This window comes from Anarrhichthys ocellatus, unplaced genomic scaffold (assembly GCF_004355925.1).
Source record: "Anarrhichthys ocellatus isolate YVR2014 unplaced genomic scaffold, GSC_Weel_1.0 scaffold37, whole genome shotgun sequence".
Classification (NCBI taxonomy): Eukaryota; Metazoa; Chordata; class Actinopteri; order Perciformes; family Anarhichadidae; genus Anarrhichthys; species Anarrhichthys ocellatus.
Window position 1 is genome coordinate 3,783,059 of NW_022280067.1, and position 18,105 is coordinate 3,801,163.

The 18,105-nt window shown below is 44.5% G+C and overlaps 1 protein-coding gene across 1 annotated transcript in view; it reads right to left on the bottom strand.

The window, feature by feature from the left end:
- Window positions 1-7: 7 nt before the first annotated feature.
- The window catches only part of sec24b (SEC24 homolog B, COPII coat complex component), a 21,576-nt gene continuing 3,478 nt past the window's right edge, over window positions 8-18,105 (bottom strand). Inside the window, exons 4-24 of the mRNA XM_031866934.1 lie at window positions 17,946-18,086; window positions 13,577-13,660; window positions 13,251-13,414; window positions 12,689-12,873; window positions 12,481-12,583; window positions 10,612-10,738; window positions 10,401-10,510; window positions 9,508-9,620; window positions 9,277-9,395; window positions 9,044-9,099; window positions 8,718-8,924; window positions 7,936-8,059; window positions 7,385-7,543; window positions 7,124-7,297; window positions 6,093-6,203; window positions 5,245-5,420; window positions 3,932-4,069; window positions 3,610-3,714; window positions 3,174-3,266; window positions 2,481-2,584; window positions 8-438 (exon numbers count right to left, since the gene is read on the bottom strand). Of these exons, the coding sequence (XP_031722794.1) occupies window positions 327-438; window positions 2,481-2,584; window positions 3,174-3,266; window positions 3,610-3,714; window positions 3,932-4,069; window positions 5,245-5,420; window positions 6,093-6,203; window positions 7,124-7,297; window positions 7,385-7,543; window positions 7,936-8,059; window positions 8,718-8,924; window positions 9,044-9,099; window positions 9,277-9,395; window positions 9,508-9,620; window positions 10,401-10,510; window positions 10,612-10,738; window positions 12,481-12,583; window positions 12,689-12,873; window positions 13,251-13,414; window positions 13,577-13,660; window positions 17,946-18,086 (2,705 nt within the window). The 3' untranslated portion in view covers window positions 8-326. The remainder of the gene's footprint in view (window positions 439-2,480; window positions 2,585-3,173; window positions 3,267-3,609; window positions 3,715-3,931; window positions 4,070-5,244; window positions 5,421-6,092; window positions 6,204-7,123; window positions 7,298-7,384; window positions 7,544-7,935; window positions 8,060-8,717; window positions 8,925-9,043; window positions 9,100-9,276; window positions 9,396-9,507; window positions 9,621-10,400; window positions 10,511-10,611; window positions 10,739-12,480; window positions 12,584-12,688; window positions 12,874-13,250; window positions 13,415-13,576; window positions 13,661-17,945; window positions 18,087-18,105) is intronic.

The window sequence follows — 18,105 nt, forward strand, 5'->3', positions numbered from 1 at the left end:
GGGGGGGGGGGGGGGAGGACAGTGGTTCAGAGGCAGCGAGGAGCCTCCAATCCTCCATTCATTTATTCTTTTCTACAACTATCACCCTCCTCCCCTTTCCGATGGTCACATCCCGACTGACCGATTAACGTGGGGGGGGGGGGGGGGGGGTCTGTTAAATGAGACTGTTTGGAGGAACGGGAGCTAACCCGCCTCGCTAACGAAGGAGCGACGGATGTCCATCATTTCTAACGCTAGTTTGCTCTCTACGAGGCCGGAATCCCAAATCTTTGCTCTGGTTTGAGGACTCCAGCGGCCACAGTTTCTCTCTGTGTGACGGGAGCCGACTAGGACATTTGCTGCTGAATGTGCTCCAGGAATTCACTGTAGGAGAAAGTCGAGTCGGACCGATCCTCGACCAGATACTGGAAGAAAGTAGCTTTAGCCGAAGCACCGTCCCTGAGGGAGACAAAAGAGAGACGGGAGGGTTAGACGGATACTTTTTAAATTCTATGTAAGGCTGGTGCTACTGCAAATATAATAAACCTTTAAAAACAAGACACTTTTTTTTAAATTTTGATTTAAAACAGGAAGAAAAGCACAAACTGACCAGAAATCTAAAGCCAATATTTGCTGCTTCATTCATTTTTTTCCAAGTAAATATGCCAAATATTCACAGTTTCCAGCGCTGCTAATGTGAGGGTTTGATGCTTTTCTTCGTGATTTATGAGGGTAAACTGAACATCTTTGGGTTTTTAGACCTTTGTCGGATAAAACAAGACATCTGAACACAGAACTTGGGCTACGGGAAATAATTAAAGGGCATTTGTCACTTTTTTTCTTTCATTTAATTGGCAAAATAATTGAGAAAGTAATCAGTGGATTATAAAAATAAAATCCTTGATAAAAGATAAAATCCTAAAAAAGAGCTTTAAAACACCACAAAACTGATAATAAGGCCTTTAGGTTCACACTCAAGGCTTTTACATATTGTTGTTTTATTATTGACCGTTATTGGAGGCAAACTTCTTATTTCCGTTAGAATGCAACTGTATCTCAAGAAATTTCATCCAAAAATCACACGCATTTCTCATCTGTAAGAGTGATGCAAACATCCTCCGTCTTCTTGCACCGACATCAGCCCTCACAACAACAACAACAACAACAACAACAACAACAACATGTGGTGTAAACATGTGGTGCCACAGAGGAGCACAGAGAGGAAACTCCCTCTGGAAGACCTGACCACCGCTGTCAATCAATAACCTCGCTGCTTACTACGTTTGTTTGTTTAACCTCAGAGTGATGGCTGCTGGGAGAATGATTCCAGTTAAACACAACTGGTCCCACCGTGTTTCTGTCGAGAGCAAACTGCTGGAAATGTTTCAGATCGCTGACAACGACGACGTCCACGCCGCCGTTTCTCTCCGACAGATCAACTCAGGGACTCACTGAAGTCCGGCTGAAACTGCTTAATGGTTTCATACAGATTCATCTGTCGGGGATTCTTGTTGGCAAAGCACATGAACTATAACGGCAACGTCTCCAGTTTGATTCCAGCAAAGAGCCTCAAGTTAAAAACTCCTGTTGACTATTTTTGATGAATAGTTTAATTTAAATAGAACAGAAAAGGGGAAACATGTGAGAGTTCCCCAGAGCAAGAAAGTACCTTCTTTAAAATAGCTGGTTTTCAAATCGTCCCAACTCAAATATTCAATCATTCAAAAAAAGAGAAAAAAGATGAAATGACTTTAAACCAATAATTGATTTTCTTGTATTTATTGACTAATCATTTCAGCATCAGCCTACAGCCCAACGAATGATTGATGCTGGACTCATCCGTGAGGGTCTCATGTCCGTGCACATTTGAGATCTTCTAGCTAGTTGAAGGCAGAAGGGCTGAAGCGACGCTGTAGACGCTACATTGCCCCCTACAGCTGTGGAGAACACCAGCTTACTGCCAGGAGAAACCTTCACAGGGGTGTAACAGATCCAACGCCAGCTCACGTCAGTGAGGAAAAGCATGACCAAAGGCTTAAAGCCTTACCGCCCAAGAGACACCACTACAGGAGGATCATGACCTCTGACCTCAATATATATTTAGTGTAAAACATTTTGGGTGGAGAGAGCGAGTGTTGTTTGGCTGCTTCAGAGCTCTACAAACAAACAACAACCTGAAGGTGTTTCATATTTCCTCATCTCAGCCCTTCACTCAGAAGATAACACTTTTAAAACTGTCGTCCTTTCAGCTGAACTTCATTCTTATTTATTGCCACACCACTTTGGGAACTGATGCTGGACACTCCTAATTTTTGGCAGCTGGTAGCGTTGGTGGAAGAGGAAGTGAGACTCATTTTTTTGCTGTTACGATACATTTTAAAAACGTAAAAATAAAGTAAACAGAAAAAGAAGAAAAAGCCTCTCAGACTGTCCAGCATCTGGATGCGAGAAGACGTGCGAGCAGAAGTCGGATGTTGATCCAGATGTGCGGCGGTGCTTACTTGAGGACGTGTATCGTGGAGCTGAACGCTCGGTTGTCCTGCAGCCAGTCGAGGAACGCTCGCACTCTCTCAGACAGAGTCGTCTCCAGCTCAGGAATGTGACTCTGGGATCCAGAGAGAGAAAGATAGAGAGGCGGAACCAAAAACATCAGCTGCATTGTTTTCGCGGCCGCGCGTCTCAGATTAGAAACAGATAACTCGCGCGGTTGTCTCGGCTACACAGCAGGGGTGAACAGGAATATGCCTGTGGTTTAAAACGCGGGGCTCGTAGTTGGCAAACAAATACAATGAGCAGCATAAACAAGTGCTGAGGGTTGCTGTTTGTTCTGGATGTCACCATGCGCGGTGATGACAGAGCTTTCTAGTTAGCTGCACGTTAAAACAAAAAGCTACGACAGCAAATGTGTTCTGCTGCACGAGTTGTTTTCTTTTCAACAACACAGAGAAATGTTGTTATTGTGGAGCAAATCTGTGACTCATGGTCAGGGCAAATGTGTGCAACGCTGCGTTGCATCACTCGTGCAGAAACTGGGCGGCGGTGTGCAAAACAATCCCACCATTTCTCTAATCATAGTTATTCTTTGACATGTTTGGAGGCGGGGGAAATCTCCTCCTCGGTATAAAATAAAAGCATCATCTTTAACCCACGTTTTGAACGACGGCTGCCTGCACACAGTTAAGAGTCTTACTGACCATGTTGGCGGGTATTGAAGCGTAGCTGGGGCAGCCCAGAGCATCTCGGATGAACAGGTCGTCGCAGCTTTTGCCGATCCACAAATAAAACACCTGCAGACGGAAACAGAGAATCAGTGAAGAGCGTCTCCTCGTCCTGACACACACAGAGATTAAATCCCCTGAAAAAGTGAAATGTTAAAACACTCACAAACTCCGATTGGTGGAAGGAAATACATGCAGGACGTTTCGCTCACAGTAAGACGTTGACTGAGGATTTAAGCCTTTGAGAAGCTGAATGAAGTGAAGTACTGCTGCTGCTGTTACGTTATGGTTCATGATGACATAATAAACGTCCATAAAGGGCTGAGCCATCACTTAACCTTAAGGTCAAAAGAACATCGCACTTGTCTTTTATTTAGGTTTACAATTATCTAAATGAATACTGAAGTCTTACGTTGCCACAGTCCATGAGGAAAGCTCCGTCTCTGGTCACTCTGTCAGCAGACAGGTGGAGCAGATGAGGCTGAGGAACCACGGTGTCGTTCAGACGCAGCGCCCCCTGCAGGTGAGATGCACACAGTGCAATGGATTAGTTGGAGGACATTCAAAGTTCACACTCACAGCTCCAAAGGCACACAGATATAATAACTTAAGTAAATGTGTAAGTTCGTTTTAAATGCATTTAAATAATAATGAATCCCCACTAATTATTTCAGGGCTTCACTACCACACGTTGGATTTCTAAAGTGACTCGTCAGCTCTGGTCCGTGTCCTACCTGGTCAGACATGTTGTCCAGCCGGTACAGGTCAGGATGAAACATCCGCATCAGCTGCTGCAGCGGCTGCGTCTTGAACTCGCACATGGCGAAGACCCGCTCGTCCAGCCGCGTGCTGGTGCCCGTCCGCAAGGCTTTCTGGAAAGAAACGCATATCTTTTTAGTGCGAGTGTTAATCTTTATTTCATTTATTTGGATTTCTTTCATTTCCTGTTTTCAAGCCTGATGTGGCTTCATAGTCACTTCATCGTCCAAAGCTGCCCAGTTTTCTATCAGTTACTGATACTGCAGGTTATAATCTGCTAAAGTTGCATGAGGTACTTAGTCGGTATATTAACTACATTAAAAAAGGACTCTACTGCTGTAGACGTATTTTAGACACCTAAGACACATTGTTTCCATCTATGCTCTCTTCAAAGTCACCAGACTCCTTTGACAAAAACCGTAATTGTACCTCGCTGAACAGGAGTTTCTGGTCTACTGCTGCCTCCATCGTTTAGTTTGTTCGTGTCATTTTGTAACTTTGGACTAACCCTTTAAAACACTAAAGACAGAAGGTTAAATTACTGTTTTTGTCAAAGGAGAATGTGGCTTTGAAGAAAGCACAGACGAACACAAAGGCTTCTGTTCCCCTTCGTAAAGGGCTGTCGGACGGCAAGGTACAGTGTTGAAAGTATTCTAAATATAGAGTTCACTTCAACTGACAATGATTCCTTTAGTTGTCTTAAATACGTCCACAGCACTCTATTACTGGTACTCCTATCTGGTACTCCAAACTCCATCTACTGTAGTAATACAGCGACTACGGAGAAGTACCTCATACTACCACACTTCAAAACATCACAACTATCCTTATAAGGACTTACAAATACTATCTGAATATCTTTACCTTGTAATGAAGGTGGATTAAACGGTGACAGTGAACAGTGGGAACTGTGTTCATAATGTTCAGGGTGTACACTGCAGTCAGACCTTTAGGGGCATTAGTCTCAGATGATGCAAAGAGTGTGAGAATGAGTCTGAAAGTGGACACACCCTGGATGTATGAATGAACAAGTCCTGGGTGGATGAATACAGTCATTAAACACATAGGAAGACGGTCTTGTATGACTGTAGACTCAGCTTTTATTGTGTGTGTGTGTGTGTGTGTGTCTAGAGGGAGGGTAGTGATGATGTAAAAGCAGGTCATACTTTAGGATGTGTAACCCTGACGTGGATCATTGGGCGTTAACGTGGAATGCGTGACAGTTTCGTATGCGTGTCTACAGCCTGTAATAAACCAATGGTGACGAGTGTTTGTTGTGCAGACAGACCTGTTTGAGCAGAGAGAGGATGTAAACGGGGAAGAGGCGCATGGAGGCCGGGAGGACGACGCCGGTCTGCTGCAGGTTGGACACGTTGCTCTTGTAGGCGTTCACCAGATCCACCACCGCATTCGTCAGAGCATCACGAGCATCTGACAGGCTGGACGTTATCGACCGGTCGATGGCTGAAACACGAGTGTGACAGGTTAGTGCAGTTCTGAAAAAAAGCTGTGAAATGCCTGCAGCTCATGTTGAGGACATGAAATGCACATATTTCTATGTTTCTTAAGACATTGCTTTCTACTGCAAAGAGAAATGTTCTACTCTACTGATTCTCTATCGTTTCCATTTTTCCCTGTAATGTTTGTTAACACATTGAGATGTCTTAAGAGGTCAGGAGCTTTTCTCTTGGAGGAGAGGGTGCAGGAAATGAAGACAGTAAAGCGTTGGTTTTCAACATAAATTTAGTGTTTTCCGTCTTCTCAGAACAGGTCAACTTAATTGTTCTAACTCACTGTCTTCTTGGTAACATAGCTTAAGCGATGTTCCTCTGTGTACACCTCATTGCTGTAAATTATGCTAACTAATGCTTCCTTGCGTCCTCTCTCCTCATCCTCAGTGGGAGGAGCTAAGACGTGAGGAAGAGGCGCGAGTGAGGGAAGCGAGGAGGCAACTTGAATAATGAAAAGCACCCATTGTCTCTTTCCTACATACACTCCCTTCCCTTCCAGCTCCCTCACTAGCACAATCAGCTGATATGGTTGAGCCGGGCAGCAACCATCGTCCTTACTGCCCTGCTGACTGTGGGTTTTGTAGTCTTTTACTGGATGATTTGTAGTCCTATGCGACAAACTCACCCATGTCGGCGAGCAGACAAGTGATGGCCTGAACGTCAGCTCCGGCATACACGTCACTCAGCTGGTTGACCACCGGCAGACACAGAGTATGGACCCGGATTCTCCTTTTTCCTACAGCGCCGGACGGATGAATCATCAGATACAGTAATAATATTTGTATTTACCATCATCAACAGCACAACAAGCTGCTGGAGCAGGTGAAGCTTTAAAGGTCTTACTTAAAAGAAAAGTCAGTATTTAGTAGTAAACAGTGACCCACACAGAGTTCACACATAAGTCCCAATAAATCACTCTGATGACTTTTCAGGCACAGCTTGGGATTTTCACGATTCACCACTGCACTACATACAGGAACATTTCCATCCAGTGCATTTTCACACATGGTAATGCTGTAATAGACGGGGCAGGGGGCGGTAATGCAGCACTTACTAATGCCAACCGTCATAAAACCCAACAGAAGAAGAAGAAGAAGATGAAGATGGGATGCAAGTGTGCACTTGGCCGCTGTTGTATCGGCATTCATTTCTCACATTTAACCAAATTTCAATGAAATTGGTTCAGAATTAAGAAAGTTAGTCGATTTTGTAGACGAGTCTGCATCAATCGATACACACATTGTATTTGTTTACTAGCGGATCTTGACGGCTACAATTCGGCGCAAACGTGGTATCTAGGTTTCTATATCGAAGAGGCGACATCTTATTATTTTCCAGGAACATGGCGGGCGAGGAGCTGTTTTTGTCAATGTTCTTGTAATGTATTTAATATTCAACAAGTCATCAGCGGGGTCTTGTGATTGCTTCTCTCGCTCCACGTGAAAGTGTCTTTTGACATTTTCCCTGAAATGTTACGACGTATTGAGGTGGGAAATTTGGCGGTACAGATTCCCTTGAATATCGATCTCTGCTCCCATTCACACAACACCCCATGCCGGAAATATTCCCCAACATTTCAGGGATAGACTGCATGTGTGAAAGGGAGGTGTGTGTGTGTGTGTGTGTGAGAGTGAGTGAGTGAGAGAGTCTGTGCACCTTTACTGGAGGTGTAGAGCAGAGCAGCCTGGAAGCAGGCCAGAGACGAGTCTGCCAGAGAGTCTTCAATCGACATCTGGACAGCGAAGGCAGAGTCCGGGTTCACGTTGGCCAGGGACAGCAGGTCGGTGGAGCGCACAAAGAAGTTACCGTGGAACGTGTGGATGGATAAACCTGAGGGCAGTGTGGAGAAGACACTTTGTAGAGAAGACACTTGAAAACAGAGCGTCTGTGTGCGTCTGACTCCGCGGAGCCGGTTACCTTTAGTGCATCGTATTCTCATCACCGCCTCGAAGCCGATCTTCCTGCTGAGGTAGCGCTCCAGATCTTTCTGGAACTTCTCCAGTTGAGCCGGGTTGTGGATGTAATGGAAGGAGGGGTAGTAAAAGATGCTGCCCGCCGAATACTTAGAGATACATGCTGAAGAAGAGGAGGAGAGGTGAAGTATTCAAGAAATACTCATTATGAGCGCGATAGAAACTAATAATCTGAGGTGAATCTGTCCTTTGAGTATCCAGGGCTCTCTTCCTAAAGGCTTGACGAGGTGTCTGAGGACAGAAGCTGTAGTAAGCTTGGAGAACGCAGTGCAATTATTACCCATCACTACTGAGCGAGGGGATCGACAATAGATAAGAGGATAATGCTGCAGGAGTGGTCTGAAAAGATTCATCAGATGTTTCTTTTGAGGCTTTCAAACTCAGCCTGTTGAATTTCTGTCTTCACATTACAAAATAAATACAGACAGACAAACGGCCCTTTTGTGGCGAAAGAGAGGCGTCATTGGAGGTTGAAATGTTGACGAGTGTTCTTACAGAGCGAAGCGAGGTCCGTGTACTGGGAGCTGAGCAGGAACAGATCCACCGCGATCTGTTGCCCCGAGCAGTCCAGTGCCAGTTTCTTATAGAAGTCTGTGGCCGGGCCGAGGTGCTGAACTCCCTGGAGAATAAAGACACAACCGATTACAACAAGAAATCCTCTCGTTACGTCTTCTGCTGCGTAGAGGAAGAAATCACCACCAAAGCCTCCTGTTCTATTGGATAGACTTTTGTCCACTACATGATTTATTAGATGTAGTATTATATGGAGATTATATTTCACCAAACTAACATAAAATCCCCTTTCTGAGAAAGAAAGCACATCTGTTCTTAGCTCACTATTGCTGTAACTTCTTGGCAGTTTATTCAGATCAAACACAGATGATTACGATCAATAAATCACAGTCCCGGGACGACGGGAACGCAGATTGTAGCTCAGCAGGATCCTCAATGAACGATCCATCTCTAAACTGAGACGGTGACGTTGTGGCTGGTAATTAAAGTGAGTTGTGGCAGGAATATAAATTGAACGCAGCAGCACTGAGAATGCCAGGACGAGTATGAATCCACACAGCAGGGGGTGTCGTCTTCTTGCTATATTTCATCAGTCACATAGTTTAGTTTAGGCTTCATAAATCACAGGGAATGCAGCGCCACTATTTAGAGGTCTCGTTTCATAATCGGAAAAAGAAGTCTCAGACAGAATCTCAAACTTTAAGATCAGTACATGAAAAAAGAAAGAAGTCCTCATAAACCCATAACCGCCGTCTCTTTCGTACCTTAGTGCTCGAGCGCTGGTTGGGGTCTTCCCTTGACGTCAGCGACCCGGCCCCCAGCGTCGGCAGCTGGGTCTGGAATACGGTGACGCGGCCCCCGGTGGGCGACATGAGCTTGAAGGCGGCTTGCAACGCCGGGCCGAGCGCGCTGTGGGTCTCCTTGCTCTCGCTGAACATGCCCGGCAGAGACGTCAGCAGGTCGTTCACCAGCTGGAGGAGGAAGTACAATAGAGAGAGAGAGAGAGGAAATCATGAGAGAGTAACGAGACAATGGGAAGAGAAGTGTTGTTGGAGCTATTTATGTGCACAACAAAAACAGAAGTCTGTACCTCTTTGCCTTCCTTCAGGTTCACCATCAGACTGTCATGAGACGGTATGAAGATGTCTGAAAAAATAAAACAAACAAGTAAAATCTGAGCGGCTTTCCAACCTCTTGACTACTTTACTGGTTTTACAAACCTCGTTTATTCCTGGATGTGCTTTAAAATAATAAATAATTCTTTAATAGTGCTTCATTTTAGACTAAACTATTAGAGGTTAAAAACAGAGCATGGAGACGTACCGTCTATGTCCGACACCACCAACATCTGCGGCTGGGACAGTCCCTCCTGGAGGTTGTAGAAGTGGATGGTGTTGTCGAAGGTGAGGAAGCCCACCCTGGTGCGAGTATCCCCCGGCAGCCTGAAACACATAACATGCGGCTAACAATTCAAATGTCTTTGTTTTACTGCCATCATTAAGCAAAGACACGAAGCAGCCACATTTATGGCATTGCATCATCGACAGCACTCACTTGTCCAGGTTGTCCATAAGTGATTCACAGAAGTACTTAAGGTAACCTGCTTCCACGGCATTGTGAGACACATCGAGAACAAACAGGTAGGCTGCAGGCTGAGGGGGCCGCAGCTGAACACACAAGAACCACACATGATTAGTGGGGATAAGACGGGTTTATTGTTACAAGACTGCCCTCTAGTGGACAAACAATCAAACCACATGAACATTCACAACTCTAAAGAGCTGCAGAAAGCATCGGGATGGAAGAGACGTCTCACAGAGCTTCCTCTAAATGTAAGCAGCAGCGGAGGAGAAGAAACTAACGTATTGTTTTGTGCTACAGACGCTTCGTCTCCAGTGCACTTCACACACCTGTGAGTAAAGCATACCAACGAGAAGCTTTTGGCTTTACCGGTAATGTCAGCGTAACGATTCCAACAAACACCAGGTAGATGTGTACTGTCCTATCACCTCGCACAGTAACGTGACAAATAAACAATATTTGGGAGCTCTATCTTGAGACAAAGATGGTCGGTATTACACATGTACCGACTGTTTTCTTCTTCCTGGAGGCGGGCCTTACTATGAGCAACGGCTACTGACAGATTCTCTTAAATAGATATTAAAGTTGCACATTATTGGGATAAGATTTCCTAAAAGAAACAGTCATGAATCTGCATTTTTTAATAATTTAAAATGTCATTACATTTCAGTAAATTAACGCTGTTTGAGAAAACAACAGTTTGGGGATGCAAGTTTATTTATTATGTTGTGAATTTCTCTATGTTTTCTGTTCATTTCTGTGCACAAGTTTAGAGTTTAGGCCTCAAGAGCTCTTCTGGTGCCGGCAGACGCATCGATACCTCTCGGTTTAAATATGTATTTGTTGGAAAAGAACCGTTGGCTCACCATGTAGTCCGAGGAGGCGATGAACTCCACGGTGGCGTTTTGGACCTCCGGTCTCTTATGGGGCTCGCCATACGACCGGCTGACCGGATTGTACATGAACTCATCTGGAACTGAAGAAGAAGAAAGAAGAGAGAGAGAGAGAGAGGAGGTTTGACACAGAACAATTACACGACTGGGCACAGTAATGACTTCCTCATGACTGCACTCATACCGTCATTGACCCGATAGCAGAGGTTGCACTTCCACCTGCGCTGGTCGAGGAAGGTGACAAACGGGTTGATGTAGGTGCGACAGGAGCGACAGCGCACGATCGTGTTGGACGTGATCACCGGCAGCTGCTGCAGAGAGAGGAGGAGAAAATAAAATACTGGGAAAGTACAAGTGTCTCATGAGCTGAACATTTTACATTTTGTGCTTCTTTTCGAGTGAAGCCTCAATCGTGACCTTTCCTAAACATTCCTCTCTTTATTCGAGCCTCGGCAGGCGACTGAAGAGAAGCTTTGTTTCTGTGGAATCTTTAGAACTGTGGTCTTCCTTTGTCTCTTCTGCTTCCATGAATGTCTTCTCAAGGACTTTCCCTTCTCACGTAGCAGCGTTTCAGAACAGGCCATTTATTGCACACCGAGCAGTGTGAGGTCGTCTAGCACAGGTTATGAAGTGCTAGTAAACAAAGCGCATCTTGTTTTGGAGCTAAAGCAAAGAGCATATTCACAGATATTTCTGTTTTTAATGAATAATCAGCGGTTGCAGGATTTAGAGGTGAATAGTGGAGCAGTCGAGGAGAACCAATGTCTGTTTTTATAATTCAAACACAAATGATCACAGCGTGAAGCGAGTGTGAAACCTGCATCGTCTGCTGTGGACGCAGCAGCAGCTGTTGCAGAGTGTGAACGTGCACTTCAGCTGCTGCCAAAAGAGAAGCAGAAGTCCACAGGAGACCGAGGATGCTCTCGGCCAGCTTCAGGGCTGTTAATCTGCTTTAATGTGTGAATGTAAATCGAGGCTAAAACCATATTTTATTGAGTGGGTCTCTTGTAAATGGACTTAAAATACACTTGACCCACTCACAACTTCTGCTGCTCGAGTGAACAACGTTTCCAGCCACAACTTGTGTCTCACGTCCCTGTTCTCCGTCACTTCATGCCCTCAGACAGCACATCGACCAACACCACTATAAATACACTCACCCATCTTCCTCCTCATCATCATTCTCCTCGTGCCTGTCCCGCTGTCACTGCAGTTGCTTGTCAACAGACTCATAACCGCTCCAGTAGTCACAAGAGGACAAAGACTGATTTTTGGCAAACAAAGGTTCACACGTTTTGTTCAAAAAGAACTAATGAGCACCACTTTAATGAGTTTTGAAGCTAGAACGCAATAGTCGGAAGTAAAAAGCTAACGTTGGGCTATAAAGGAACTCCAACACGGTCACATGACTTCACGTCTTCTCCACTAAGATGAAGGAGGACTAGTGTTCTAGTGACATTTGTTAGCAACCGACTTTAAGACCTAACGGAGCGTTTGACGTTGAAAATCAGCTCATAAATCTGTTTACATGTCAATTTATCTGAAAGTTTAGTAGACGTCTATGCTCATGATATATATTTATAGGTTTTTACAGGTATTTCTAAAATATGTAACATAACACAGTAAAACATGGTCTAAAATTGGGCTCCAAGTAGCAAATAAATCTATATCGGAGCTAAAGCACAGAGACAATGTTGAAATAACGTCTATTTACTGACGGATTTTATGCCATCAAACAAAACGTCAAATCTCTTAAAACGTGTGGACCACGGTATCAAACCACAATCACATTTAGTTTGAGACGAGGGAACCAGAAGTTTAAAAACGCTGACTCATTTCCAGGTTAAGGACTCACTCCAGCAGCACTCTTTATACGTGATGAAGTCTTCCCCCGGTCATCAGTTAGTTAAATAGCGAGGAGCCTTTCCTTCAGGGTAATATGCTTAGAATGAGATTCTTTTTCCCACAAAAACAACCTTGCATGGGACATCATACACTGGATACTCCAGTGTTTATTGAGTTTTTTGGGGGGGGCTCAGACATCAGATCATACCTGTAAGTCTCTGAAGGGGTGGAGGAGGAGGCCCAGAGGGAGCCTGGCCTTGTTGAGTAGAGCCTGGGTCTGAGGGATGCTGGTCAGGGTACACCTGAAGGACCTGAAGAGAAAACACATCAGATAACAGACACACAGATTAGACAATCGCAGAGTGAGAGTCTCGGATATGAAATACCAATCGTTAGAGCCCCTTCACTTCACTTACTGAGGACAACAGTTGACCTTCTTGAGGTCGGGGCTGAGGTTGGGTTCCGGGGCTGAGAGGGGCCTCGGGGGCAGCAGGTTCCTCTCCTGCACCAGGTTGACCGGCCTCAGGGCCTCCACCTCCAGCTCAGGCACCCCGCTCACCCCCCCCAGGGCCGCAGACAGCTGGGACATGTTTGGGAATGGCTGCAGAGGAGGGAGGGAGGGAGGGAGGGAGGAAGACATAACTCAATTATACTCCTGTGATTAATCAGGACTGGTGAGTCAATACAGCAAGGACACAACAGCTGGTGCAAGAAGCCTAAATTGTAGCCAAACTTTAATATGTGTTGAGGCAAGTGCATAAACTTTATCATCAGTTGCTAAAAGATAAAGCTGACTTTCCATCTGTTTGACTCAAACTTGAGTCCGGCCCCTGAAGGCTGTGGAGGAAACAGATGTTCACAGAAGCAACGACAGACCTCTGAAACACTTAAACATCTAGGATGAGGTTTTAAATTCAGAGATCTGAAACCAGGCTGGTAAACAGAAAACACTTCTCAGCATCTATTCAACATGTGTACCTGGGAGTACTGCTGGTAGCCGGACTGGCCGTACGGGTCTTGAGACGGGGTCGACTCGGGGAGGGCGGCCGGTCCCTGGTGGTAGGCCGGCTGCATGCCGGGGTAACCGTAGCTAGCATAGGGCGGGGCCTGGTTGGTCATGTGGTCGGAGGGCGGCATGGAATCTAGACAAGAGAGAGTTCAGCTTTATAAGACATCTGATGCACGTTTGGAAGACAGGTGGTTTGTTTTAACCCGATTACGACATTTTGGAGATATAGTATTTATGTGTGTGTGTGTGTGTGTGTGTGTGTCTATTATTCAGATGAACGGTATGTGTACGATACCTGCATAGCTGCCCCCTTCCAGGTTATCGTAGCTGTTGGGCACCGGAGAGGCACTGCCAGTGCTGGAGGAGGAAGTGTCACCACCTGAGAGAGAAAGAGTGGAACACAAGAGGGAATTAAAAACTGAAGCGTTTGAGACGACTGGAGGAGTAAAGAATTGAAAGAAAATTATATATATGAGATAAACAAGGAGCTTTGGGAATAACACGACAGAACAAAGAACGAAAGAAGCAAAACTTAAAAAAAAAAAAAAAAAAAAAAAAAAGAAAAGATGAAGGATAAAACGGTGAGATTTATAAAAAAAAAAGAAAAAAGAAAAAAAAAAGGACAACAACTTTAAGTCAATAACAACGAAGGCTAGAGGGTCAAAAAGAGAATAAGAATGAAACAAGAAGAGGGAGAGAAAAACGGAACCATTAAAGGGAATGAAGAGTAGTTATTTTTCAGTTTGGCCATGCAGCGTGCTGTGTTTGGACTCCCTCGGGCCTCCGACTGATGAGGCAGAGCGAACACGATGAAAAGATGCACTTAAGTCTGGAACGAGCGCCTCCGAGGACGGAAACACAAGGAGAGAGCGGAGGAAGAATATGGAGGATAGAAACATGAGAATAGATTACAAAGATGATGCGATGGCGACAGAACGACCACTGTGTGACGATTCTCATCTTGAATACGCGTCGCTGCCGGCCTCGTCCACAGCAGAGCGGCGCTCCGGTCTGGTTCTCCAAACCGGGTTTGTGTCGACCGCCATCTACTGTAAGCAATACTCCGACTATAGAAAAGTAAATCACACAGTCCAACTGCAAAAACACCCAAACTTTCCCTTCAAAAGTCAATACTGGATCACCTTTTAAACTGGAACTTAAGTTCTGGTGCAACAGCATTAAACTGAATCTAGGTTTAGACTAAAACTGACGTTTAAATTAAATCTTTCTTCGTTTTAAGCTCGTTTTCAAGTTTGGTGCGACCGGATTTTCCGTTACAAATGTAATCCTTGTTGGTGCAACACAGCCTAAGTTGCCTCATTAATCCGGTGCCACTTCAGCAATGCCTTCAGTGGACTTTCCCAAAAGCTTAAAAACTAAATGCAGGTAGCATAGCGCAGATAATAATGTTATCAGACACATGCTATCAGACACATGCTCAGTGCTCCTCCCAGGACACATACCAGGACACGACCAGGAGAAATAAAGCAAGTTAGATTATCGTTAAAGACGGAGTAAAACAACAGACACTTGTGTAACATAACTCACTAAACGAATACATGAACCGTCACACTGACTGATGGTTAGAAGCAGACATAACTGCAGCACAGGAGCAAACATCGAGTCCTCTCGTGTTCCTCCATGTTTACAGTAAAACAGCAAGAAGCTCCTTTCTTCCATACTTGGCTCTCCTTAACGAACACGCTGCTCCCCTTTATTAAACAAACCCAAACAGAGGGCATCCATTCAAACAAAAGTTAGGACGGACACGAGCGCCGTGGTGAGGGTTCACTTTAAGAGGAGTTTGAACCATGGACGCTGAGTCCATGTTGCTTTCCTCAACATGCACGACTTTAATGTTAATGTTTTATGAGGAACACGTTTGTTTAGTGAGTATTAAACATTAACAAGAAAACTCCACAGCGCGCCATAAATATGTGACAGAGTTGTCACTCTTTACGCGCTTTCCCTCCACTTGCTTCACAGCTTTTACTATTAGTTATTGACTTCATACATTTCCCAGATTGCCGAACAAACCGGAGGAAAGAGGGGGAGCAGGAAACAGAAGAGTTGTGACTAATGAGTGCACGTTTGAAGCATGCTCTCTCTCTGTGTGTGGTTCTCTGCTGCACCCGATCACAGAAAGACAAAAACAACAAGACGAGTCTCGTGGATGCACTGCATTGTGGTCTGTTGCTGTTCTCCCTCTCATGTCCGAATAGGGTTTTCAAGAAGGATTACAAGAGTAGAATATTTGAATGAACCCATTAATCCATGTGGGCCGAAAGGAGACACGCCAGCCCCCTGGCACACGGCTCATTGGACGGGACGCGATCCAATTACCTCGGACTAAATCGGACCAGCAGACTGCTGGATTATCTGCTGTGGAGGAGGAGGACAGCTTAGCCTTCCTCCTCCTCCTCAAAGATTCTTCCGACACCTCTTCACCCTCGTCTTCCTGCTGGAGCGAGCCAGGTGTTATAAGAGTAATTAGCGCTCCATTCATACAGCGTTCCCTTTATAATCTCTTCCTCACAAGTCTCACTAATAAAACAAGGATAGCTTTAGGACACTTTTCTCTCTATTTTCTATTTAATTTAAATAAATAATCATTAGTTGCAGCCTTAAGTGATACATATTTGTACCAAAATGTAACCTACCAGTGTAGTTTCTTCATTGTTCTTGATTAACTTTTTATTCTGTTTGTAAATCGAACCTAGTAAGAAACATTCGACATATTCTAAACATTTTATTATTTAGTGGTACCATTAACCTAATAATATGAACATATTATATTATTACTTTTACACAATTCTGCTGTCCAAATACATGAAACAATAATTACCAAAGTAAAGTATTGATTAAATGATTTTGTTTTCCCACATTTGAAGAGTACCGCATAACAATGTAACACATGGTTATTATCTATATGTCATTTTGAATGCCATAAAGTGATCAGTTTGGAAAAACGTCGTTATTAATATCGCAATTCTGAGGTGTTATCGTGGCCTCCACAAATCAACAGTTGGCATTTGGTTGCAGCTGAGAACCTGAGAGAATTAGAGAGATCACCAGAGGGAAAAACAAGCTTCTCTCAGGGGGAGAGGCTCCATTTAAACACGCGTTACACTCTGGATGATGACACAACTCCTGAGGGAGTCATCAGCAGAACACTGGAGTGGTTCACACCACACACACACACACACACACACAAATACGCTGTTCAAGTCAAAAATACTTCTTTTACACAGAAAACATAAGAGATGCAAGTTCAGCCTTATTGATTGTAAGCATATTAATGCAATTGTGACGTAATGTAATTTTAAAGCGATGCAAGTTATGCAACGTCAACATATTGGTGTTACATGTAGACATTAACGTAACAGAAAATCTGGCTGCAGCTAATGTCTATTTTACCCTTAAATCTATTCAGGGGAGTTTATCCATTTAACTCTCCTTAAATTTGCCAAAATCACACCGTTTACACAGAAACTATTTTCTGAAACTGAGTTTTCCGACAGTCCTTGAACGAGTCACGAGTGCTGAACGCTTCCATCGGGACAAGTAACCAAATCGAAGCTTGAAATAGTAAAAAAAAACTTAAGTTCATCTGAGAAGCCAGGAAACATTCGGGTCACGTGACCAAAACTCTGTTAGACTTCAGCTGAGCGGTGTTTACATGAAGCAGACAGGAGGCGGTACAAACGTAAAGAGTTCAACATGTACACAACGTGGAGTCCCCTCATTTCCAATAATGGAAACACTTTAGAAGAAATGTTATGCAAATAGATTTCATTGGTTTTTCCATTTTATTACAAAAGAAATTATCAAAGAAATTTAACTTTAGCGTTTTCAGCAAGATTCAGTTTTTTTCTTCTTCTGATTTTTATGATTTCTGGTATTATAACCGTGTAATACTTTGAGTCGACTTAGAGCCATGATTTTGTTGCTTCCATGGAGGTGCAGGACGTGTATATTGCAGTGAAACTGGTAATTGGAGCGCTGCAGAGAGACGATGACAAAGACTGCTGAGTGAGAGACAGCGAGACAATGAAGACGAGCAGAAACTACCAGAAGGCTTTTAAAGAGCAACCGAAGCGCTCACACACTTACCTCTCACCTTTCTGAGAAATTTAATTTCAGTTTTTCGGAGGTGGAGCGACAGAGAGCAGAGTACACACACAGATTTAAAAGATGATTTCGGTGTCAGTGCTGATGAGTGCGAGGAGGGGAAAGCACCGGGTGAACTGTGGGGAGGAAGCAGGAGTGAGAGCGGGGAGAAATATCAGCTGCACACTGATGAAGCGTGTTGGTACGTAGAGCAGAAGAGACACAGAAGAGGAGAGAGCTAGCAGTCAAACGGTGACCAACGGTAAATAATGATGGAGTAGTTTAAAAAAAGTTTAAGAGCATGGGAACGTTAAGAGAGAGATGCACCGATTGATCAGCCACTGATCATATATCCAATTTACACACATGTGCATGATGGGTTTACGTTGCGCGTGCGCGCACACACACACACACACACACACACACACACAGTTTTTTTCAGTGCAAAAATTGCAACCGGTGCATCTCTAATTTAGGACACAGAGGAGTGGGTTCATGGGGATGGAGAAAGTGGTGATGAATGGGTTTTGGGGAGATAAAAAGCTAAAGCAGACCTGCTTCCTCATCCTCCTCCTCCTCCTCCTCATCATCATCATCATCCTCAGAGCTGGATGACGAGGGGGCTGCGGCCGGGCCTGAGGTGGTGGCAGAGGCAGAGCTAGCTCCACTATTAGCAACATATCCATACTGCATGCCTGTTGGAAAGGGGGGGGG